Raw genomic sequence first — 24,506 nt, 5'->3', positions numbered from 1 at the left:
GTACATGCCCTTGACGGGAATTGAACCCGGGACCTTTCAGTCCGCAGGCCCAAGCTCTATCCGCTGAGCCATACTGGTTCTGGCTTGTTGTTTTTTGTTTTTTTTTTAAGGGGTTTTCTTCTACGATCAGGCCTGAATCTTCAGACACAGTGGGCTCAGCCCACCTTACGGCACTCCTCGGGACTACCCTTTATCACATCCCTCCTCCCATCGCCACAGGAATGTGTGCCTTTATTACTCCCCTTTCCTGGTATTCCACTTCCTCCACCCTCCCCTGGGTGCACAGAGGAACCCTGTGGGGTCCTGCCACCTGGGTTGAGTTTAGCAAAGGTTGTATTTCCCTGCCAAGTGGAGAGCAGCCACCAGGTCCCTGCAGTGACACAGGGTGCACATGTGACCATGAATGGGACTCTAACCCTAGGCCAACTCCAGTTAACTTTGTGGTGTGGGAGGCACCCATGGGAATGCTGCCCATGGGGGGTTGTTTCAGAAAACTGGTTCTTGGTTCTAAGCCTTTCCAGTCCTGGTTGCACCTGGAGATGATGGCCAGCTAGATCCTCACCTCACCATATTCCCTGTGGCCACCCAGGGAGCTACACTGCCCAAAACACTGCTAATGGAGGGACCAGACATCCATGTCTTATCCACCCATGTCAGAGGCCAGAGTGTTCACCCAATAGTTTATTTTTTTATTTAATATATTTTATTGATTTTTTTACAGAGAAGAAGGGAGAGAGATAGAGTTAGAAACATCGATGTGAGAGAAACATCCATCAGCTGCCTCCTGCACACCCCCCACTGGGGATGTGCCCGCAACCAAGGTACATGCCCTTGACCGGAATCGAACCCGGGACCCTTTAGTCGGCAGGCCGATGCTCTATCCACTGAGCCAAACCGGTTTTTGGCCACCCAATAGTTTCTTAGTCAGAACAAAGACAGGGAACTGTCTTGAGGTTAGAACTCGCCACTGGTGCCACCATTGGGTCCCCATGCGCCTTGGCATATAAGGCAACTTGATCCCAGCAGCCTTTCAGAGCCATGCAGCCACCACCAATCAACAGGAGTTGGAACTTAAGGGTGAAATGTGGGGTTCAGGGTGCAGAGTCTTCTCCCGTGGGTCCTTGCCCCATGAAATTTGAAGAATGAAACTGCAGACAAAGAGGCTTCTTTAATAAAAACGTAGAAGCTTATTGGAAGCATATGCAAACTCTATCTGGGCAGGAGTGTCCCCAAAGGGTTCCCCCTGGGGAGGGGCCCCTAAATGAGAAAAGCCTGCTCTCCTCTCTCTCTCTCTCTCTCTCTCTCTCGCTCTCTCTCTCTTTCTCTCGAAAAATATAAATTCAAAAACCTAAAATCTATATCTACTGAGTCTCCTTGTACAGCGGCGAAGGAGACGCAGTAGAGTTTATAAAGGCTATAGTTGTCTAAACATGACCTTCCTAATTAGACCTTTCCTTAATTTAGGACCGCCATACTTTCCTCATTGGTCATTCTGCTATAGAGTATTCGTTTCAAAGCTCAAAGCCCACGTGGTGCCCTTCACGTATTCATCTTATCTGTTCAGGTCAGGGTTGCTTTTGATCTCCCTTATGGCTGTTTTAATTGCTCAGGCCAGAAATGCCTCCACCCTCCCTGGACACCCGCCCTTCTTGTCTGCCTAATTAAGCTGGCTAGCTAACCCTTTTCAAGGGGACAGCCATTTGGCATCCTGGCACAAGGATGTTGCTCAAAGCTCTGGGCGGGCAGGATGGTGTCCCTTTTGGAACACAAAGGCCTTGTTTAGGAAGATAGCTCTTCTCCCTCGGAGCCACATAATCAGTGACATTCTGGCCTGCTCGCCACGTAGGCTGGGGCATTTAGAAGTTGATTTAATTAGTCCAACATTCACTATAGGTCTTACCAAGGGCCTCGGGCCCTGGTCCTTCTGGATCCCCTCTCCTTACAGTGATCTTACAGCCCAAGCAGTCACCTCCCTCCCCCTTAATTCTTTTTTTTAAAAAAATATATTTTATTGATTTTTTACAGAGAGGAAGGAAGAGGGATAGAGAGCTAGAAACAGCGATGAGAGAGAAACACCGACCAGCTGCCTCCTGCACACTCCCTACTGGGGATGTGCCTGCAACCAAGGTACATGTCCTTGACTGGAATTGAACCTGGGTCCCTTCGGTCCACAGGCCGCCGCTCTATCCACTGAGCCAAACCAGCTAGGGCCCCCCCTTAATTCTCGACAGGGTTGCAAAGACCCATCTGCCCCTGAACTAGATCACCAGCACATACAGAGGATCAGGGTGGGCACCCACAGTTCCAAGAGGATTTGGCCACTATCCAGTAGTGGGCCCACCATGACCCAAGCTGCGGGTGGAGGCCGGAAAGTCAGAGAGCAGGAGAGATGGACTCTACCAGGCGTTCACTGCCACAGGGCAGAGATCACGTGCCACAAGTCTCCTCTCTCCCACTCTTTCTTCTCAGCCACTGGCCAGCTCTGAATGACACCCGGGGGCACGTGAGGAAAACTACATGGAGGATAGATGTCAGGAAGAGCTTTCCAGCAGATGCAGATGTTCAGACACCAAAAGCATGTCCACATAAGGTAGTGAGCTCCCTGTCCAGGGACGTGTGCAATTAGAAGTGGGATGGTAGTGAGCCCCCTTGCAGCCCTGAGACTTCAGGGCTCAGATGTCCGCCTTGACCCATCTCATTGGTCTTGCCTGCTCCCTAACACCAAACGTCATCCAGACTGGAGTCAGGAGTGACAGAACAGGAAGGAAGACTATGTCCTTAGGCATCTGAAGTCCTCAGTTCCCGTGTCTGCCAAGGGCTTTTGCAGGGTTCCAGGGGGAACATAAATGAGATGGCAAAAAAGTGGGGTGTGCTGAAACCGGTTTGACTCAGTGGATAGAGCTCACTGGCTCACCTAGTACAGATCAGGCCTGGCTAGCCCTTCATCCTTGGGATCTGGACCTGCAGAACAGCCTCCAGGGTGGGCTCGTAGGCTATGGTGGCTGGAAGGGGCTAGGATGCCTAGTCCAGGGTCTGTCAGGAATGTCAGGGTATCAGGATTACAGAGAAGAGGATGGCCAGGTCCAGAGGCCCACAAAGGATGGACCTGTGGGTGGGGATGGGGAAGAGGAGGACAAGGACCCCGACCTGAGGGGCGGGTCCGGAAGTGAGCATCCCTGCAGTGCTTCCAGCGAGCCTTCGGGTGGACAGGTTGACCTTAAGCTTCTGGAGCTCAGGCTGCGGCCCCACGGGCCCCTCGCGGGCGTGAGCTCGGGGGCGGCTGCAAGCAGCTGCGAACTCCCGCGGGGCGTCCCCAGGATCGGGACGCGCAGAAGGCTGGGAGGTCCTTGCAGACCACGGATCCGCAGATGCCGCCGCCGCGCAGCCCTGAGGCTTGGCGCAGCCCTGGGGGCGGGGCGCCGGGAGGCTGCAGTCCCGGAGCGACAGCGCAGCTAGCCAATCGTACCCGGGGATGTAGCGCACTTCCCCGCCCCTCACCAGACGACCCAATGAAGAGCGCGCAAATGGTGTCAGAGGCGGAACCTGGGCGGTGGCGGCGGCGGCGCGCGGGCAGGACACCCGGAAGTCGGCGGCGGCGGAGGCGGTGAGTGCGCGGCTGGCTGCCTGGGCTGGCGGACTCAGCTCCCCGGGGGGCGGGCCTGGGCTCCGGGCGCTGGGCTCGGGACGCTCGGGTGCAGAGGGGCGGGGTCGCACCTCCCTGCCTTGCCTGCTTCAGTTTCCCCTTCCTGAGGCGTGGAGTAAGAAATCCAGCGGGCAGCTCCGGGGAGACCAAACCAACCCAGGCTGACGGAGGGCCCCGCGCGTAATTGAAAGGCATTTTCTCTAGGGATCCCCGCCAGGATGGGATGCGGGGGGCTGCTGGCAGCAGGGCTGGTCTCGCTGCAGCGAAGAGAGACTGTCCGTGCTGGGAGTTGCGTGGTCATGGTGTCGGTCAGCTACGGAGCCCTGAGTCACGCTGCTGCCTCCTGGCGTCCAGCGGGGCCAGCGGGGTGACAGCTGATGCATGTCTGAGCAGGCAGCAAATGCTGGGTTATCCTTTCGCCTGGGCAAGGCCTTTCTGGGGTGGCTCTGGTGGTCAGACCCTCCCCCAGGTCATCAGGGTTGAGAGCTGGGTAGAGCTGCGTGCGCCCAGGGTGAGGCCTGGCCCCTTTGCTAGCGTTTGAGACCCCTTTTCCCACCCTGACACCTTCCATGCCTCCTGGCTGCCTGCTGGGCCACAGCTAGAGGGAGCCTTCTGCCCTTGGACAGGTCCCAGAGCCTCAGGTACAGGCCTGGCTTGTCCTGCTCCAGACCAGCTGACCACTGTTTTGCTGCTGCTGTTTGGGCTCCGCACCCTCTTCTGTGAGGCAGACGTGATGCGGTGGCAGCTGTAAGAGGTGCCTCCAGCTGGTAGTGCTTTGGCAGTGCTTTCTCACACTTGTCTGATGGTCCTCTGGGCTATCTTCTGGGGCAAGTGTTCATTGACCACAATGAAGAAACCTCAGGCTGAGAGGCAAATGGTGCTCCCAAGGTCACATAGAGTCAGGGCTGGCTCCTAGTGCCGCTTCTCTTTCTGGGTCTCTCTCCCAGGAGCCTTCCTGCATCACGTGACCTGTCAGGTGACAACTGGAGAGGATGGCTGTGCTGTGTAGGCAGGTGAACAGAGGTCTCTATCCCACTCCAACGCTCTTCTCCAGGACCCCCGCATTCCCGGGGGACAGGGTGGTTTGCTCTGGGGCTCCCACCCCCAGGGCCCTGACTGTTTACCTCAGTCCTGCAGCTTCATGTTCTTATGTGTCCACAGACTGCAGGCCACTGCCTGCTCCAACTTGTGGTGATGACAGTCCTTCCCTGAATGAAGGCAACAGGCCAGCCCCTCTGTTTGGCGGCCCAGCCCCTGAGCTTCTTTTGTGTTTTCTTTTGATGACTGTCATTTTGGTTGTTTGTTCCGTGTTCTCGGACCTGGCCTCTGTAGGAAAGGGCAAGCTCTCCGAGGGCACTGCCGCTGGTGCCGCTGAGGTCCTCTGTGAACAGATGAGGGGACCCCAGGGCCTGTCTGGAGAGAAACAGCCCCGAGGCAGGGAAACTGGAGGCTTCTAGAAGTGGGGCTATGCTGACACTGATACTCCGGTTCCAGAACAGAGCCCATCCTCTGCTAACATTTCAGTCTGCACGTGAGGACAGCACGGCAGTTCCTGGTGTTGGTTGGTCTGGACCATGGGTTTGATGATGGGTTCTATGAAAATAGGTCACCCCAGAATTACTGAGCTGCCCTTTCATATTATCAATGCAGCTTTTCTCTTTCTCTCATCAACTTTCTATTTATTTATTTATTTATTTATTTAAATATATGTTTATTGATTTCAGAGAGGACGGGAGAGGGAGAGAGAGAGAGAAACATCAGTGACGAGAGAGAATCATTGATCAGCTGCCTCCTGCATGCTCCACTCTGGGGATCAAGCCTCCAACCCGGGCACGTGCCCTTGGCCGGGAACCAAACCGTGACCTCCTGGTTCATAGGTTGATACTCAACCACTGAGCCGGGCTCAACTTTCTTTTTATTTTTTTTTATATTTTTATTTTTAAAAATATTTTATTTTTACTTATTTATTTATTTTTAATATATCTTATTGCTTTTTTTTACAGAGAGGAAGGGAGAGAGATAGAGAGTTAGAAACGTCGATGAGAGAGAAACATCGACCAGCTGCCTCCTGCACATGCCCTACCGGGGGTGTGCCCGCAACTAACGTACATGCCCCTGACCGGAATCAAACCTGGGATCCTTCAGTCTGCAGACCGACGCGCTACCACTGAGCCAAACCGGTTTCGGCTCAACTTTCTTTTTAGATGGCAAAATAATATACGCACACTTAAAAGTAAAAAAGCCGAGCCCCATCTCCTGGTGACTGCTTCTGCTTGGGTTCATCTATTGAGGTCTTCAGGACCAGGCCAACTTTAAATGCTTGCTTTCGTCCTGTTTTGAAGGGTTGGTGGCCCCTTCCTCCTGTGCTAACCACTGGGAGGCCTGGCTGGCTTGTGGGGAAGCGAGTGTTCCTGCAGGAGAGGCCAAGGTGCAGGGGCCACCTCACGACTGGTGCGTTCCTCAGAGCTCACCGATGTCCCTCCTCTGTGCTGCTCTTTGACCCGCGAGTGGCGTGAGGCGGAATGAGTCAGTGCTCCTAAAACATCTCAGATCTCCTAGGAGAGAGTGTCACTGCGGAACATCTGTCACGGTGAAATGCCACCCCCCAGGCAAAACCACCAAGTGTGGATCCAGGAGTGCTCCGTCCCTGAGTGGCGGGGAGGGTGGAGCATTGCAGCGGGCCGGCCGCTTGGAATATTTACAGACGTCAGGGCTTTCCCAGCCAAGGCCTGGGAACAGCGACACTGTGTTCCCATGTGTGTTTACCTCGCCTGCTAGCAACCGCTAGGAGGGCTTCGGGCGGCATGTGCATGTGAAAAGAGCAGCGAGCCAGTGCTTTCCAGCTCTGCCCCAGGGAGCTGTTACCTGGCGGGGAGGAGGTGCCTGGCCCTGTAGCCATCATGTGTGAAGCCTGAGCGATCCTATCCTCTGCACGGCTTCTCAAGACCAGAGAGACAGGCTGGTGAGACTTAAACATGTATTCCCAAATGTGTAAAATGCTCAGCGTAATGAAATTGGACCTGGCTCCAGGGACCAGTTAAAATCTGTCTGGAGCCTTAGCATGTGCAGATGGATAGGACACTGACTTAAAAAAAAAAAAAAAATATATATATATATATATATATATATATATATATATAATACATATGTATATATATTATATATATAAAAATATATAAATATAAAAAAATATATATATTTTTTAATTGACTTCAGAGAGGAAGGGAGAGGGAGAGAGAGAGAGAAGCATCAATGATGAGAGAGATTCACCGATGGACTGCCCTCTGCATGCCCTCCCACTGGGGACCGAGCATGTGCTCTTGGCTGAAATCCCAACCCGGGACCCCTCAGTCTGCAGACTGATGCTGTATCCACTGGGCCAAACCAGCTAGAGCAGGTCACTGATTTTTTGAAATATTTTTATTGATCTCAGAGAGGAAGGGAGAGGGAGAGAGATAGAAACATCACTGATGAGAGAGAATCATTGATCAGCTGCCTCCTGCACATCCCCTACTATTGGGGATCAAACCTGCAACCCCAGGCATGTGCCCTTGACCTGAATCAAACCCAGGAGGGCCCCTTCAGTCCTCAGGCCAATGCTGTATCCACTGAGCCAAACTGGCTAGGGCCTGGTCTTTTTTTTTTAATGCTGATTTGATGTGAACCGGGAGATTCACTTTCCTGAGTGTCTCGCCCCCTTGGCTCTGTGTTGTGGCAAAAATACCTCGTCATTCACCGGCATGCGTCCCTGCTGTTCATTGCTACATTCTGACCTATATCTCCCCGCCGACCAGACGCCCTGTTGGCCTTTTTAGTTGATAAAGGGAAGTGGTCCCCATCAGGGAGCAGGTCCCCTTCACCCCTCTGGCCCCGTCCACACCTGGTGTGACTTTGGTGTCAGCCTGTTGTTGTGCAGACGTTGCAACGGCTCAGCTGTGCGTGGTCCCTGTTTTGAGGCACTGTGAGCCAGGGCTGGGTCTGTGCCTGTCCAGCCTCCTGCCTAGCCAGTCACAGGGAAGATGGGCAATGAAATCCCACTTGTGAGCTAACCCTGTACATCATACTTGGCCGAGAAAGATGTGAACGCACACAGCTGACTGGAGATGGGGCTCTTGCTGGTTGTGCATAGTTGGAAAATTTCCAGATGAGAGAGTGTGTGCCTGGGCGACCTGGGAGGGGGAACCACAACCACAGACCCCGCTGGCCCCCTAGGAGCTGCTGGTTGTGTCAGCAGGAGGTGTGGAGCCTTGGGCTTGGGTACCGAGAGGCTGGACCAATGAGCCTGCCTTGTGTGTGAGAGGACAGGTGTGCTGGGAGGAAGGGGAAGGGAGAGGCCCTTGGTGCAAACGCTGCAGGAGGTGGTGCTGGTAGGCACTGGGTGGGTGGCAGCAGGCAGTGAGCTCTGCCGTTAGCCACCCTGTCTGGTGAGGCGGGCAGCCAGGTAGGGATTGGACCACCCCCAGCAGTGCTGAGGTCTGTCGGTCCCCCTGCTGGGTCCTTCTCCCCCCCCCCCCCCCCCCGCCCCGGCTGGCAGTGACAACGGGGCCCTGTCGGTGGCCCTTCGGCCCCTCTTGCCTCCTCTCCCAGTGGCCCCCATGAGGTTGATGGCTCACTTTGCCTTTCACCCACCTGTCTGTGCTCGGTGCTGGGTGGGGGGTCGGGGAGCAGGGAAGCAGATCCTCACGGTTGGTCAGCAGGCTGTGGACCGGTCCATCCCGCTGCCAGGGTACGTTCCCCGTGGCCCTTGCCTGAGCCAGTGCAGTCATCGCTGCATCTCTTGGCACGTTACTCTGGCCTGACTTGGCCAGGCCTGTCTGCCTGCCTGTCATTTGCTCACTGTGCTCTTGTGAGATGCCACACCGAGTCAGGTTTGAAGCTTGATTCATTGAGAAGCCTGAGCCTTCTGACAGAGTCAGGCAGTTTACCTGGCTGTTTCCACTTGGCTGTTGGAAGCAGCCCTGTTGGTCCTCCTGGAGGCGGGAGAGGAGGAAGGAGGCGCCAGCTGGAGGGGGTGATTCAGAGGCAGGGAGTGAGCAGCAGGACGCAGCAGGCCAGGAGAACCCGCAAAAGCGCTCTCAGCAGATGGGCTGATTGCCTGGAAAGCTTCTGTGCTCTGTAGCCGGCACCAGCGCCAAATCTGCGACCCGCTCCTTCCCGTGCTTCCGAATTACCAGGTGGTGAGACCAGGGCAAAGCCAGAGGCGTCTCGCTGTGAGCTGGGAAGACTTCCGCTTAGATGGCATGGGAAGCTCTTGGCTTGAGTCTGAAGAGGGTGTTTTCCTTTTGTTCTGCCCTTCAGAGGTGTGTACCCAGGGACTCCCCGTGCATGTGGGTCGCGCTAGCCCTGCTCTACACGTGTGGGTCCGCCCCAGCGGCAGGTGGGAAGGGAAGCAAGGAAGGGGAGGGGCCTGTGGGCAGCGGGCCTGGCCGAGTGGGGGGGGCGAGGGATTGGAGAGAAAGGCAGTTCCTGATGGTCCCCTCCCCAGGAGCTGGCTTTCCTCTGGTCCTTCCCTCCCAATGACTGCGTTTTCGTCGAGGCTGCAGCCCTGGGCTCTGTGCCCACCCCTCTGGCACAAGGCTGCCTGGAGACCCATGGGTGGCCTTTCCTGAGACCACAGAACCCTCCCTGCGCCAACCTGGGAGGCTGACCTGCCACTCACTTGGGCCAGCTAGGTCAATGGGGTCCTACAGCTGAGTCTCTATATGGCCCATGAGCATCAGTGGGGAGGGACACGGTAGGTCCAGGCAGACATGATGACAGTCCGAGTGGCGCATTGTGGGATCTCTTAAGATGCCCCGCGTGGTTCAGGGCCCGCTAGGGTCCTGTTTCTGGAGAAGGCTGAGCTCTAAAATGAAGAGACTGGAAGAGTTAATTTGGAAAAATGGGGGGCCAGGGGGGAGTCCACCTCTAGTGGGAAGACTACCAGTAGGCTCTGGCCTTGCTCTCCCTTTTATTGAGGCTATGGGATACACCCAGTACCCTTAAGCAGCTTTGGGAAACACCCATAGCCCTCAGGCAGGTAATAAGTGGATTATCATATCAGTAAGGATTTACATGATTACAAGATAGGGACGTTGCCTCAGTTACCGTCGGTCTCAATTAGATAGGGAGTGTTTGGCTCTGACTTCTCAGAGCTTCACGGCTGACCAGCCTCTTTCTATTAGTGAGACAATGATTGGTTTCCAGCAGCGCATCCTTAGTGAAGCAGCCTTCAGAACAGCCCTTTGTCCCGGTGTGTGTGTGTGTGTGTGTGTGTGTGTGTGTGTGTGTGTCTGGACCCGTGGGATTTCAGCAGGGATGGACTGGCAGGGCTCCTGCCGCTGACTGGGGCAGCCTGGGTGCCAGGGACACCACCAGCCGGCCTTGCTTGGAGCATTCTGATGCCTGAGAGAGACCAGCTCCTCTGGGGCGAGGGAGGAGACCTGTGTCTTCTGTGTTGGACCATGATCCGCTGGCACTGCTGGAAACCCTGCCAGCTCTGCCTGGTGGGCGGGACACCTGGGGTCCTGGGAGGCCCAGCATGCTTCCTGTCTCCCCGCACTATGTTCTGGATGATTCTGCGCTGACTCATCTCATACGCTGTGTCTAACCTGCTGTTCAGTCCATTGCCGAGTTGTAGTTGGCCGTTATCTATGTCTCCCACTTGGAAAAGTTGTATCTGGTGCTTTGTGAACCCCTTTTTCTCTGTGGGTATTCCCAAACTCCCTTTTTGCTGCAATCAGAGTGTGGTTATTGACGAGACGTGTGTGTGTGTGTGTGTGTGTGTGTGTGTGTGTGTGTGTGGTGGGAGGGGGGGGTCTCCTTCTGCTGGTTCTTGTGCTTGGTGCTTCGCTCTGCTATGCGGTTCTTTCAGACCCTGCACTGCTTTGTCCTAGAGATTATTTGGGAGACTCCTTGGAGGTCTGGGGTGAAGATGAGAACTCTGGTTTGCTAGGTGCCCAGGGGCACTGCCAGTGTGGGACTCCTCAAACCGAGTCTTGGCTTGAGGGTTCCTGGACCCATGGTGTGGCCCTGGTTCGGCTCTCGGAGCTTCTCAAGGACTTCCTCCCTTGTAGGCCGCCCCTGCCACCCTTGGCGGCTGTGGGTACAGCCTACCCTGGCCCTCTGAATGCTGCTTCTCAGGGTTCCAGCTTCCCTTGGGGGGTTTCCTACGAGGTTTGTCCTGAGGTGGTCCTGGGTTTTGTCTTCTGGCTGGCCCTCCCTCCCAGGGTCACCAGAGCCAGGTTTGCCCAGATGAGTCAGTGCCCCAGGGCAAGGAATACCCCAAGCTCTGTTTTTCCCATCTCTGGATTCCTCCGTTCTCCAAGATATTGGCTAAATTCTATGTGACCAGTTAGCTCTTGGCTGCTTGGGAAGATATTTTCGCATTCTCTCAAGCATTTTGAGTTTTGACCAAGAATGTTGGTTCCATCAGGCTGTCCACAAATATTGGGATGGTCAGGGCGCCCACGGGTGGAACGCAGCCTGCGCCTGTCAGCTCAGGCTGGTGGCCAGCAGCCCATCTCCTATGGCTGTACATCCCCTAGCACTTTGCACTTCTGCTCGTCACCATGGGGACACCTCACCTGCCCAGCTACAGGCTTTACTGGGGGCAACGGTAGCTCCCCTGAGGCCCTCGCCTTTGCCTACGCCTGAAGGGGCCAGGAGGAACAGGGGGCCAAGTCCTGGGGGTCCCTCCAGGGCTCGTGGGAACCAGTGGAGATAGTAATGGAGTCGCTACTCTTGCCCCCCTCCCCCCTCACTTCCACCTTCCCCCCAGCCAGACCAGTGAGCAGAAGTGAGTGGAGTGGTGGGAACACCCTGGCTTTGTCCACAGGGAGGCCCCAGGAGCGAGGCTGCCTCAGAGAGGCTCTCAGCTGAGGTTGTGTTCGTGGTGACAGCCTTGGGCCTTGGCCTCCCTTGTCTCTTCTGTGGCTGTAGCTCCTGCTGCCCATCCACCTGCCCATGGGGTGCCGGCAGGGAGACGGCTGGGCAGTGCTGCTGAGTGTCATGCCATTGGGCACATGACTGGCATGTCTAGGGAAGGCCGGGGGCAGTACAGAGCTGGTTCTGTTCAAAGACCATTGCAGCTTTGGGACGGTGGTTCTGTTGTCTGCTGGTTACTCAAATCATGTCCTCCCCCCTCCCCCCCCCCTTTTCCCACAGACTGTGTAACTTCGTGTGAGCAAAGCCACCCTCAGGGACCCATGTGCATCATCTTCTTTAAGTTTGATCCTCGCCCTGTTTCCAAAAATGCGTACAGGTAACCCCTCACTCTGAGTCTGCCATCATCTGCTCAGCCTTGGGTGCCCCACAGTCCACAGTGCCCATGTAGGTGACCCAAGCAGGAGAGGCATGCCGCTGCTGCTGTGCCCAGGCAGGGAGAGGGCAGCCCTGGGGTGAGCCGCACAGGCCTGGCAGTGCCTCTCAGACAGTGGTCATTCAGCGTGGGTGCTGGAGGGAATACCTCTCCGCTGTAAATACCGGAGCTGATGTACAAATTGTACAAGCACTAGAAGCCCAACGCATAAAGATTCGTGCTAGAATGGGCCTTCCTTTCTCTGGCTGCTGGCACCGCCTTGCCATTCCGGCCCAGCCCTGGAGCCGCCTCTTTCTGCTCTGTTCCTGCCTTCCCACGCTGCCCAGAGGCCCCGAGAGATCAGGGGTGGGGTGGAATGCCTGCATCATCGCCATGGCGAGGATGCAGGCAATCCCACCTGCCTCCTGTTGCTGGGTGCCTGTGTATGCAAATTAACTGCCATCTTTGTTGGGTTAATTTACATATCGTTCCTGATTGGCCGGTAGGTGTGGTGGAGGTAGGTCAATTTACATGTCTATCTATTATTAGATAAGATACTAATACTAAGACTCAGCCACTAAAATGGACTGTGTGGGCAGGACAGAGGAGTCAAGTGGGTCCAGGCAAGCAGCACATCCCTGTGGGCTGACAGAGGACGGGGACACACACACACACACAGCAGAATTGAGTGTGGGAGCCCCACTTGCACTGGCTGGTCTGTGTTGCCGGAAGAGGTCTGGGTCATGTAGTCAGGGTGCGGGTTCCTGTTCTCTTTGGGACTTGCCCATGTTGTTACTGAGGTAAATTTTCTTTGTTAACTAGCGAGAGAGGAGTGTGGCTTCCCTGTTTTGACTTGGGAGTTTCAGTCGTGCTTTCTTCTTCAGGCTCATCCTGGCCTCCAACAGGGATGAGTTCTACCACAGACCATCCAAGATGGCGGACTTCTGGGGCAACAACAACGAGATCCTCAGCGGTGAGTCTTTACTCGTGGTGGGTGGCGCCAGCGTGGCAGGAAGCGCCAGCCCCCGGCGGGTCTAGCAGTTATGGCGCTGCTTCCCTGTGTAAACCCGGAATGAGTAAGTGGACACTCATGGGTCTAATGGGGTCGGTTCCGAAGTCTCGGTCCCGGGGCAGTGTTGGGCTGACCAGCCCCGGAATTGTCCCCCCTGCATTGTCCCCGTGGCTTCACGTGTTGTGGATCCCCAGAAGAAGTAGCTGGAAGGATCGATTGGTCTTATTTGGATCCACATGTTCCCCGTGGACATGCAGTTGTATTGGTATGAGGTGTAAGTCCACCCTCTGTCCCTCTGTGCAGTATCATAGTTGTGTGTGTGCGTGTGTGCACGTATATGTGCACACACACGTGTGCTTATCTCTGCAACACGTTTCTGTTTACATCCAAGCACCCTTGTTCCAGTGAGAGCTGGTCTGAATTTGGGGAGCAGAGGTTTGGTTGGGGCACCTTTGGGTGGGAGCCTCATGAGGGGTCCCCGTGGAGGAGAAATGAAGGTGACAGCCAGGTCCTCCGCCCACCCAGCCAACAGCCTCCCTTAGCCACTTGGACAGGGAGCAGTTCCTGCCCATGGGGTGGGCAGGGGTTGACTTAGAGGGCATGCAGACAGGTGTTGGCTAGGTCAGGAGTCCCTCTGCCTGGGAGCCAGGCGCCAGGCAAGTACCGGGGAGCCTGGCAGAGTTGACAGGGTGCCCAGTGTGCTGGGCAGGTGGCCTCCTGGGCCCAGGGAGGCAGCGTGTGCTCTGAACGTCTAAAAGCTCAGCTGTGCGGTGGTGGGAAGGAAGCACTGCTAGACCATCCTGGTGCGGTGTGACAGGAGGACAGGAGTGGGGGTGGGGGGGACCAGGGCAGGGTGCTGTCCAGGGCGGGAGGTCTCAGAGGTGGTGGGGAAAGCTGCCGAGAGGCTGTGCGTGGGGACTCAGGATGACTGAGTGCAAGAGGGAGGAGAGGCTGGGTCGCGGCCATCTTGGGCTAGCATGGAACAGAAGGGGTTATGGGATAGGGCAGGCTGTGTGTGTCGCTGCTGCACACAGGGAGGCTGAAGCGTGTGTGTGTGTGTGTGTGTGTGCGTGTGTGTGTTGAGGGGGGCTTGTCAGGCTGAGTGGGATGAGGGGCTGTTGCCTTAGGGTAGAGGGGCGGGAGGCACCTCTCAAGGATTTCTGCAGATGAGGTTTGGATGAAAGGTTAGACTGCCTGGGCCACCCTGGCCAGCACCCTGCCCCTGTGCCAGTCCTGGCTGGGACGCTCCAGCCGCTGCAAATTGTTCCTCCGTTGTAGTGATTTGGAGGGGGCCCTGGCCTGCTGATAAGGTGCGCCTGCCCAGGGGAAGGGTGACCTAGCTGCAGCACAGTGCGGGTGAGCCCAGGGCTGCTGCGCCAGCTTAGGGGCAAACACACCAAAGTCAGTGGCACAGGCGGCGGGTGGGTACACTGCAGGCCTGGCTGTGCACCTGGCTCCTCACGGTGAGGGTCCTGTGCTCTCTGCCAGAGGAGGACAGCCAGACACCCTGGCACCGGATGCAGGATGGGGTTCTGTGATGGAGCTGGGGCTCTGCTCCCAGCCCAGTGCCAACCCAAGCTCCAGGATGCTGTTGGCATCAGTTAGCCCAAGGGGCGGAGCATGGTGAGGGCATCTTCCCAGTGTCCTGCTGCCCCGCCCTGTGGAGTCACGTCCCCGGATCCAGGGCCGGGGGGTGAGGTCTGACTGCCAGGACGCAGGGAGAGTGTGGGTACGGCTGGTGGTGATGCTGGCGTCTGTCCAGGGCTCGACATGGTGGAAGGCAAGGAAGGAGGCACGTGGCTGGGCATCAGCACTCGCGGGAAGCTGGCAGCACTCACCAACTACCTGCAGCCGCGGCAGGACCCAGATGCCAGGGGCCGAGGTACCATGGGGCTGGGGCAGGGGGCGGGGGCTGGGGGCTGGGGGCTAGCTTAGGGGAGCAGGGGCTGGCCCTGGGGGGTGGGCCTGGGATGGGGGCTTCCTTGGGCATGTGCAGAGACAGGAGGAGGAGGAGGAGGAGCTAGAATGGGGAAGAGGGCACGTTTCCTGGGTCCGGTAATCCACTGGGTGGCAGTCACTGTGGGCACCACCCTTAGTCTGGCCCACATGACACCCATGACACTGACCTTTCACCTCTCTCGGGGAACGCGCCTCAGACTCATCCCCAGGCCGTGTGCCACTCCGGCTGTGTGTCATTGTCCCCACCTGTTCAATGTTTGCAGAGCAGATGCCTGTGGGAGGATAGTTCCAGGGACACATGCCCTCCCTACTAAAGACCTTCCCCCTCATGCTGGACTTCCATATGGGGGCATAATGGAGGAAAACTTTTTTTTTTTTTTTAAATATATATATTTTATTGATTTTTTACACAGAGGAAGAGAGAGGGATAGAGAGTTAGAAACATCGATGAGAGAGAAACATCGGTCAGCTGCCTCTTGCACACACCCTACTGGGGATGTGCCTGCAACCAAGGTACATGCCCTTGACCAGAATCAAACCCGGGATCTTTTAGTCTGCAGGCCGACGCTCTATCCACTGAGCCAAACCAGTTTCTGCAAACTATTTTTTTTTTTTTTAACCAATAAAAGCAGAGTCCTCTATGTTCACCTCCTTGGCTGTGGGTGTAGCCAGCCCAGGCGGGGCCATCCCCCCCCCCCCCCCCAGGGAGGGGGCTGAGCCTTCTGCCTCAGCCACAGCTGTTCCCTGCTCACAGGTGAGCTGGTGACCCACTTCCTGACCACAGACATGGACAGCTTTTCCTACTTGAAGAAGGTCTCCACAGAGGGTCACCTGTACAACGGCTTCAACCTCTTAGCCGCTGACCTGAGGTGAGCCTGCTGCGGGAGGGGGGGAAAGTGGGGGAAGTTTGGGGGGGGGGGCAGCCCGCTGAGTGCCTCCACAGGATTGGGACCGGACTCAGCAGGGAGCAGGGTGCTTGCCCTGCTGGCAGCCTCTATTAGTGGCTTGGTGAGCGTCCTGAGGGCTGGGCCCCTCTCAAACCCAATGCTGTGGGGACTTGGGAAGCAAAGGGGGTTGCTGTGACGGGGTGAGGGCTGTTGGCTCCTGCCACCGGGGAACCGGAGCATGACCGCAGGGTTCTCTTGGTGCAGGCCACGCCCCGGCCGGACACCTGCCCCTCGGCCCTGGGTCCTCTCCCTGTGCCTGTGGCTGAGGAGCCCCCTCTTTTGGGACCATGCCTTACTTGCACTGCTTTCCGGGAGGCAGGGGTGCCCCCTGCTGGAGAAGGAAGGTGCAAGCACAGCCGGCAGTGGTCCTGGAGCACTCTGGGCCCCCACGGGGATAGGGCTGTGGAGAGGGCCAGGCAGCGAGTGGCCCCCCTGCGACCCTCTCCGCCCTCCTGTTGACAGCACCGAGAAGGGAGATGTCTTCTGCTACTACGGAAACCAGGGGGACCCCGAACCCATCGTCCTGGCGCCAGGTGAGCTTGCCTGCCCTGGCGGGTGGTGGCAGGGTGGACGCTGCTCCTGTGGGGACACCTCTGTACTTTTATTTATTTTTTAAATATTTTATTGATTTTTTCAGAGAGGGAGAGAAAGGGATAGAGAGTTAGAAAAATCAATGAGAGAGAATCATCGATCAGCTGCCTCTTGCACACCCCCTACTGGGGACGTTCCCTCAACCAAGGTACATGCCTTGACCGGAATCAAACCTGGGGCCCTTCAGTCCGCAGGCCGACGCTCTATCCACTGAGCCAAACCAGTTTTGGCAATTCAACATTTTCATCTGAAAATGAAACTGGACCCATTAGTAGTCACTCCCTTCCTCCTCTTCCCCAGCCCCTGGCAACCACCAATCTACTTCCTGTCTCCATGGCTTTTCCTGTTCTCATTTAGCATGCTTTCAAGGTTCATCCATGTTGTAGCATGAAACAAGTTTCATTCCTTCTTCTTGCTGTGTTATATTCCATTGCATGTATATTCTACATTTTGTTTCTCTCTTCAACCCTTGATGGGCTTTTGGGTCTTTTATATTTTTCTACCTTTTGGCTATTGTGGATAATGCAGCTAGGAACATTTGTTACAAGTTTTTGTGTGGACACATGTTTTCTATTTCTCTTGGGTATATACTTAGGAGTGGAATTGCTGGATTATAAAGCAACTATTTACTCTTTTGAGAAACTGCCAACTGTTTTCCAAAGCAGCTACACCATTTGACATTCCCAACAGTATACAAAGTTCTGGGTTCTTCACAGCCTGGCCAAAAGTTGTCATTGTCTGTTTGTGTGTGTGAAGTGGTATCTCAGTGTGGTTTTGATTTGCATGTTCCTGTTGGCTAATGATATTGAGCAACTTTTTGTGTGCTGGATAGTCATTTTTATATCTTCTTTGAAGACATGTCTATTCAGATCTTGAATTGGATTGTTTGTGTTTTTATTATTAAGTTGAAGTTCATTATATATTGTAGCTTCTAGTCCCTTATCAGATATATAATTTATAAAAATTGTCTACCCTTCTGTGAATTTTCTTTTTACTTTCTTGTTGATCAAGAAAGTTTTGAAGTGCATTATTGTAAATTGATGATGTTCATTATATATATATATGTATATATATATATATTTTTTTTAAATTTGTGTGTGTGTGTGTGTGTGTGTGTGCGCACACGCGCGCACATGCGCGCACGCTTTTGGTATCATAGCTAGGAAATCATTGCCTCATCTAAGGTTGTGTAGCTTTTCCCCTATTCTTTCTTCTAAGAGTTTCAGCTTTTACATTTAGGTCTTTGGGACCTTTTGAATTGATTTTTGTATATGGTGCGAGGAAGGGGTTCCATTCGCTTCTCTGCATGTGGCTGCCCAGATGCCCGTACCATGGATGAGGGGCCTTTCCCGTCACTCTGGATAGATAAAGCACAGTGGTTCTCTTGGCTGGTGGCATGGCTATGGGGGCCCGGCGAAGCCAGGGCTGTCTTCCTTGGAAGTTGCTAAAACATGGCCTAGGTACGTCATGTCATAGTTGGTCAAGATCTTGCCTGGAAAGTCTGGTAGCTGGAGAGGGTGGTGACTCCCCGTCCTCAGCGTATCTTTCAGGATGCATGACTCTGAGCTCTACTACCCCTGCTACCTGCTGTAGCCTCTCCACCTCAAGGCCATTTCTTTCTCTCTCTCTCTCTCTCTCTCTCTCTCTCTCTCTCTCTCTCTCTCTCTCTCTCTTTCTCCCTCAACAGGAGAAACCCTGTGTGTGTGTGTGTGTATGTGTGTGTGTGTATGATGCCTTCTATTAACCACCTAGAACTTGTTCTGAGAAACTTGTGTCAAGACCTTAAGGCTCCCCAGCCAGGGTCCCTGCCAGCAAGTAGAACAGAGGATGCCCTGCCTGTGCCCACCAGGTGGAGCTGTCGTGATGTGGTGGGTTCTCTACCTGCTGATCTAAGCCAGGACCCATTTGGGGCCGTCGCCCTCCTGGCCTCTGGTTGACCTGTTCACAGGTGGACCCACACATGGAAGCCTTTTCCTAGCTTAGGGAGGGACGAGAGTGAGATGGGGAGGTGGTTCCCCCTTTCCGTGGCCCAGCTGGATTTCTGGTTGTTCATTCCTCGTTGTCAAGGCCATTTGGCCTCTGTACCTTGCAGTCTCCTACTGGTGCCCTACCATGTTGGTTTTCCACCTCTTGCCATGCAGATGGTTGGGAATACCCATAGAGAAGAAGCTGGCGTGTGGGGTGGCCTGGCTTCAGTGCCCACCCCCATCCCTAGCTGTATCCTGGCTCCTTGCCTGGTGCTGGGTAGGTGGGCGGGAGCTTACCCTAAATTCAGACCGCGGGCCCTTTGCACTGGTGGACTGATGCCTCCCCCCAGGGACCTACGGGCTGAGCAACGCGCTACTGGACACGCCTTGGAGGAAGCTGTGCTTCGGGAAGCGGCTCTTCCTGGAGGCTGTGGAGCGGAGCCAGGCACTCCCTAAGGATGCCCTCGTGGCCCAGCTTCTGGACGTGCTCAACAACGAGGAGGCGTGAGTGGGTGGGTCCTGCTGGGGTGAGCGGAGTGTCTCCCCATCGCCCCGGCCCTGGGGCAGAGAGGCAGGCGGTCTCTGCTGCCCGGTGAGGCCCGTGGAGGTGACGCGGGCCAGCTCCTCAGCTGAAGGAGAACCCGACGGATATGCTGACACACTACCCCCCCCCCCCCCCCCCCCGTCCCTGTGGACGGGTAAGGTTTCCGACGGGGACCTTTGAGGGTGGGAGATGGGGCCGTCGTGGGCTAGGGTGCTGGGAAGCTCGGTGCTTTCAGAGCTTGATGTGGGCTTGGGTGGTGCTCCCGGGAGCTGGAGGCTCCCCTCTGTTTGCACACGGGAGCTGAGGCCCGCCCAGATAGCACCTGGGGAGAAGCTGTCTCCGGCCCAACTCCCCTGAGGCCCCTGAGAGGTCTCTGCATGGAACGGCACATTTCAGCATCCCAGGGAGGGGTAGGGGGAGTATGTCAAGGTGCTGGCCACGCTACCTCCCTCCCACACAGCAGCACAGTCCGCACATCCCCCCTCTACCCCCCTCAGGCCGGGCCAGCGTCCTGCCCAGATGCCATGGCCTCTGAGAAGAGCCGCCCACAGCCTGCCTCTCACTCCTCTCCCCGACAGCCCCTTCCTGCCCCGGCTCCCCCTCCCTCCCCTCTTTGAGCCATGAACCAGGGCACAGCCTCAGCCCAGCCAACCCCTCGGGGAAGCCCTGCCTGGGCCGGCCTGGTCACTGCCTGTCATCCCTGCGGCTCATGACAGGCCCTGGCTGCCTTTTTTTTTAAAATATATTTTATTGATTTTTTACAGAAAGGAAGAGAGAGGGATAGAGAGCTAGAAACATCGATGAGAGAGAATCATCAATCAGCTGCCTCTTGCACACCCCCTACTGGGGATGTGCCCGCAACCAAGGTACATGCCCTTGACTGGAATCGAACCTGGGGCCCTTCAGTCTGCAGGCCGACGCTCTCTATCCACTGAGCCAAACCGGTTTTGGCGGCCCTGGCTGCTTTTATTGATAGCTGTGGTGGCCAGCAAGCTGCAGGGCTTGCGTGGGTTCCTGTCATGTGGAGAGATGCCCATAAGGGCACCTCTTGACATAAGCAGGAGCACATGTGGCCAGGTGACTGCATCTCTCAGCCTGGCCCCTGCCCGCAGTGCCCCCACTGGCCCAGGCCCCACGGAGAGCAGGAGGCAAGCTTGTTCCCAGAATGGGTTCTGTTCCCCTGCAGAGGACCCTGTAGCATGAATCAGGTTTCATTCCCCAGGCATTTTCAGGTCCAGCAGAGCCTGCCTAGCACTGAGCTCACGAGTTCTCATGTCCTCAGAGTCTTGGGTCCTGGGTCCTGGGTCCTGGGAAAGCTGCTGGTGGCCCTGGCAGGGGGCGCTGTCCCAGTAACCGCTGTCCGGTCACCTAGGCCCAGCCACGGAGTCCTAAGTGAAAGTCTTAAAAAAAAAAAAAAAAAAAAAAAAAAAAATATATATATATATATATATATATATATATATATATATATATATATATATATTATTGATTTTTTACAGAGAGCAAGAGAGAGGGATAGAGAGTTAGAAACATCAATGAGAGAGAATCACCGACCAGCTACCTCTTGCACACCCCCTACTGGGGACGTGCTCGCAACCAAGGTACATGCCCTTGTCCGGAATCAGTCCGCAGGCTGACGCTCTATCCACTGAGCCAAACCGGTTTCGGCCTAAGTCTTGACCACGATCTGAGCCTTTGAGCAGAAAAGTGCACAAAATAGACTCCCAAGGCTGGCGAGCTCCTCGGGCACTACAGGCTGCGGGCGGGCAGCGGGCAGCGGGGGCGGGAGGCGGGGGATGTGAGCCCTCCTTTGTCCTTCCAGGCAGTTGCCAGACCCGGCCATCGAGGACCAGGGCAGGGAGTATGTGCAGCCCATTCTGAGCAAGTACGCGGCCGTGTGCGTGCGCTGCCCAGGCTACGGCACCAGGTACGGCGGGCTGCTGGGCGCGTCTGGTCCTGTCTCACCAGGAGCCTGGCCTTACCCGAGCCCTGTGGACCCCAGAGCCTCTGCCTGATCTAGAAGTGGGTGCCATTTCAGCTCGGGGGGCTGTGGGGTGAGCAGATGCCAGCTCCCAGGGGTGCTGCAGACCAGGCACAAGGCCGCTGAGGCTGCCATGGCTTCCTAAGCGGGGGTCCTGGGCTGCCCCCTACCCTCTTCCACAGCCACCAGGGGGCCAGCATGGCATTGGGCAGATCCCTGTCAGCCCGGAGGTCCCACTGTCTGGCTCTCCCCTTCACTTGCCTGTGTCCCTGGGCCTTGTATGTTCTTTGCGTGACCAGGGTCGGGATTCGGTCACCTCAGCCTGGGATGCTGCCGTATACCAGGAAAGGTGGAAAGGTCTCGGCCGCAAGATGATAATGTCCAGGGGGGAGAAGCTGTTGGCGTGGGCATCTGAATTCCTTTCTTTTTCTTTTTTTTTCTTTAATATATTTTATTGATTTTTTACAGACAGGAAGGGAGTGGGATAGAGAGAGAGAGAGAGCTAGAAACATCGATGAGAGAGAAACACCGATCAGCTGCCTCCTTCACATCCCTTACTGGGGATGTGCCCACAACCAAGATACATGCCCTTGACCGGAATTGAACCTGGGACCTTTCAGTCTGCAGGCCGATGCTCTACCCACTGAGCAAAACTGGTTTCAGCTGAATTCTTTTCTTGTCTTCCTCCCTCCTGGGTGTGAGGCTGGGAGTCCTGGCCTGCCCACGTGGTTCCATCATCAGAGGGCAGCCCACGTGCTGTACTTAGAGGTGGCTGGCATGCACAGGGGAGGGGAGGTTGGGGTCCAGCCAGATGCGTTAGGAGTGCTGCTGCCACGTGCCTGGCCCCCCGGCCTGCAGATGGAGCACATCCTCCTGTGCGAGCCACATCTACCGAGGCTCAGCTGGCATCAGGCCCCAGGGGCACCCGCCTTGTGCCAGGCCGGGGACCTGCAGTGACTGTGGTGGATGGGCCGTGCCCTTGGGGGCCCCATGCCTACCAAGGACTCAGGGAAGAGGCGTTCAGGCCGCGACCAGTACTACTGACTAATGTCAGGGTGCTGTCCCACATACGCCTGGTTTTTGGATTCAGGTTTGAGGTTGAGTGAGCCGAGCCCCTGCTTTCCCCGCAGGCGGGAGGGTTGGTTATTGCTGCCTCCCCAGGAGGATGGATGTGTGCCAACCTTGCTACGGTGACATGGCTGAGGCTCGGCTGGTGCTGAGGGCGTCAGGCAGGGAAATGGGCATGTGAAGTCCTGGTGACCAGCTTGCCGAGAGAGAGGCAGGCCCCTCTGAGTCTCTGTCCCCCAGGAAATGACCGTCCCAAGCCCTCTGGCTGCGGGGGGTGGATGGTGTGAATGCCTGGCCCTTAAGCTCCCAGGGCCCAGGAGGGTTGCACACCTGAATGGCAGTCTTTCTGGCTGGGCTGCTTTTTCCTTGGGCAGGGGCATATTTCCCTCAAGCCCTCCTCCATCCTAGACTTATTATTTATTATTATTATTATTATTATTATTATTACTATTATTATTTACTAAACCATGTGCTCATGTGTACTTGGTATGTGAGGCAGAATGCCAGGTTTACTCCCTGTCTGTTTGCATGGCTGCTGGGTCCCTCCTTGACTGTGGGGAGGGCCTGGCAGGAGGAGAGGTGCATTGAGCATTTGGAGCAGGGCGGTGGGGGAGGCGAGGGAGGGCATAGAGGAGTTTCCTAGGTGAACAGGCCTGGTCCCCAAATGGTTGACAGATTGACCGCTTGGAAGAGCTGAGTGTGGCCAAATGCCCAAAGACGTGCTGGGCCATTTTGCCAGAGAGCCAGGGCTCACCCTGGTGAGAGCGGTGGATGGTTGGAACTTGTACCACAGAGGGTGGGCAGGGAAGGCCGGGGGTGTGTCAGCGTGGAGGCACCAGGAGTCATCAAGCTTTGTCCTGGGGGCTCAGCCAGGGAGCTCCAGGCCCCACCAGGCTCAGTGCCCAGCCACCCCAGGGGGTCACTCTACTTCCCTAGGCTGCTGCTCATTGGTGACCTGCCCCTGGCCGTGCTGAGTGCCCAGCACAGACCCCAGGCGTGGTGGACTTGCCCCTTCTGCCTCAGAGCTGACCCCAGTTGGGGCTCTGACAGGTGGGCAGGGGCTGCGGGCAGTGGGCTGAACGTGGGCCCTGTGCTCTCTTTCAGAACCAACACGGTCATCCTCGTGGACGCGGATGGGCACGTGACCTTCACAGAGCGCAGCATGCTAGACAAAGACCCTTCCCGCTGGGAGACCAGGACCCACGAGTTTAGGCTGCAGAGCTAAGACCGACCCCTGAGTGCAGCCAGTGGGCTCCTGTAAGGCCCTGCCTTGAGGACCGGATGGGAACCTTCCACAACACATGCACTGCCTGTGTGTGACTGTGTGGCCAGCATCCCTCAGGACCAGGGCCCTCTGATTTGTGTGTGATCTGTCTGTGTCCCCGTATCCAGCTCGAAATCCATCCTTACACCAGAGGGAGTGGCAAGAGTCCCACAGCCAGGTCAGGGGCAGATCCAGGTGTGCCGTGCATGCGTGAATGCACCTGGCCCTGCCCCCTCCCCACGCATAGAGACACCCACACAAGGCACATGCTTACATACATGCCTACAGGTGTACAGGCACACGTGTACACCCATGGGGCATACACACACACACACACACAGGCACACACAATCACAGGCACAGGCAATAGATGTGTGCACACATACTGGAACACACACACACACACACACACACACACACTCACACACACACCACGCTCCCAGGCATACACACACACACACGTACCTGTGCCAGACGACAGGCAGAGGTGTGCCTCTCTCACCCACACTCACTTCTGGCCAGTGGGTCTTGGGCTTTGATCCAAACAAGAGTAGTAGACCTTTGTCTAGAAGTGTCCCCTTCTCTCCTGGACATGGTCCAGTTCCCAGCAACCAGACCTGCTCTTGGAGGACAAACAGGCATTTTCAGGTCCAGCAGAACCTTCTTAGCACTGAGCTCACAAGTGCTCATGTCCTTGGAGTCTTCAGACCTGGGTCCTGGGTCCTGTGTCCTGGATAAGAACCAAGGAAAACCTCCTCTCATAACAGAAGCACAGTCTGGTTGGTGGATCCAGTGGCCCCGTGTGCATGAGACTGTCCTGTGACTGGAGTCCTGTGTGTGCTGGGCACCCAGCAGCCTGTCAGGCTCTGCCTGCCCACTGGTCGTGGGTTCTGGGCGGGCCCATCTCAGCGAGAGGACACAGCCAGCTCCGGCCCATCCCTCCTCCTTAGGCAAATCAAACTTCACAGGAACCTGTACTAGACTGTGAGATGTTGACAATAAAACTCTGAGGCTCTGGTGAGTCCATGCATTCCGCGTGCTTCACTTGTGTGAGGGGGACAAATGGAGCCGTTTTATGCGAGGGGTTGGTGGCTGCTCTCCAGCCTGCAGGCACTCCGACGGCATAGATGCTAGTCCAGGGCTCTTCCCACTTTCTCCTTTGCTCATGGTGAGGAGAGCACAGTGCAGGTCCTTTGGCTGATGCCGGGGTGTGAGAGGGCCTGTGTATATGGGATATAGTAGGTGCCAGTGA

General features: G+C 56.0%; 1 protein-coding gene across 5 annotated transcripts; it reads left to right on the top strand.

Moving 5' to 3' along the window:
- Positions 1-3,554: 3,554 nt before the first annotated feature.
- On the top strand, positions 3,555-23,795 carry TANGO2 (transport and golgi organization 2 homolog). 5 transcript variants are annotated; one of them, XM_045585491.1, is made up of 10 exons: positions 3,802-3,823; positions 8,844-8,845; positions 11,789-11,885; positions 12,806-12,894; positions 14,696-14,815; positions 15,647-15,761; positions 16,302-16,372; positions 18,748-18,901; positions 20,764-20,868; positions 23,095-23,795. In XM_045585491.1, the coding sequence occupies exons 3-10, from the start codon at positions 11,830-11,832 to the stop codon at positions 23,213-23,215; spliced, it is 831 nt and encodes a 276-aa protein (XP_045441447.1). In that variant the 5' UTR covers positions 3,802-3,823; positions 8,844-8,845; positions 11,789-11,829; the 3' UTR covers positions 23,216-23,795. The 5 variants fall into 5 exon arrangements, 4 of the variants coding, with proteins under 4 accessions (XP_036305557.1, XP_045441447.1, XP_045441448.1 ...); XM_036449664.2 differs by lacking the exons at positions 3,802-3,823; positions 8,844-8,845 and adding an exon at positions 3,555-3,604; XR_006742353.1 differs by lacking the exons at positions 3,802-3,823; positions 8,844-8,845 and adding an exon at positions 4,335-4,470 and having other exon boundaries at positions 18,748-18,909; positions 23,095-23,113.
- The last annotated feature ends 711 nt before the right edge of the window (positions 23,796-24,506 follow it).

The sequence above is a fragment of the Pipistrellus kuhlii genome, unplaced genomic scaffold (genome assembly GCF_014108245.1).
Source record: "Pipistrellus kuhlii isolate mPipKuh1 unplaced genomic scaffold, mPipKuh1.p scaffold_m20_p_20, whole genome shotgun sequence".
Taxonomy (NCBI): domain Eukaryota; kingdom Metazoa; phylum Chordata; class Mammalia; order Chiroptera; family Vespertilionidae; genus Pipistrellus; species Pipistrellus kuhlii.
The sequence above is the reverse complement of the archived record's forward strand: the minus strand, read 5'-3'. Positions and strand labels throughout refer to the sequence as shown.

Excerpts from the sequence above, each read along its gene's own strand:
- TANGO2 (XM_045585490.1), top strand. The coding sequence starts at position 4,446 with ATGGTCCTCTGGGCTATCTTCTGGG. Across the intron at positions 14,816-15,646 it reads CCCAGATGCCAGGGGCCGAG|GTGAGCTGGTGACCCACTTC; the intron begins GTACCATGGGGC and ends CCCTGCTCACAG. Across the intron at positions 20,869-23,094 it reads TGCCCAGGCTACGGCACCAG|AACCAACACGGTCATCCTCG; the intron begins GTACGGCGGGCT and ends GCTCTCTTTCAG.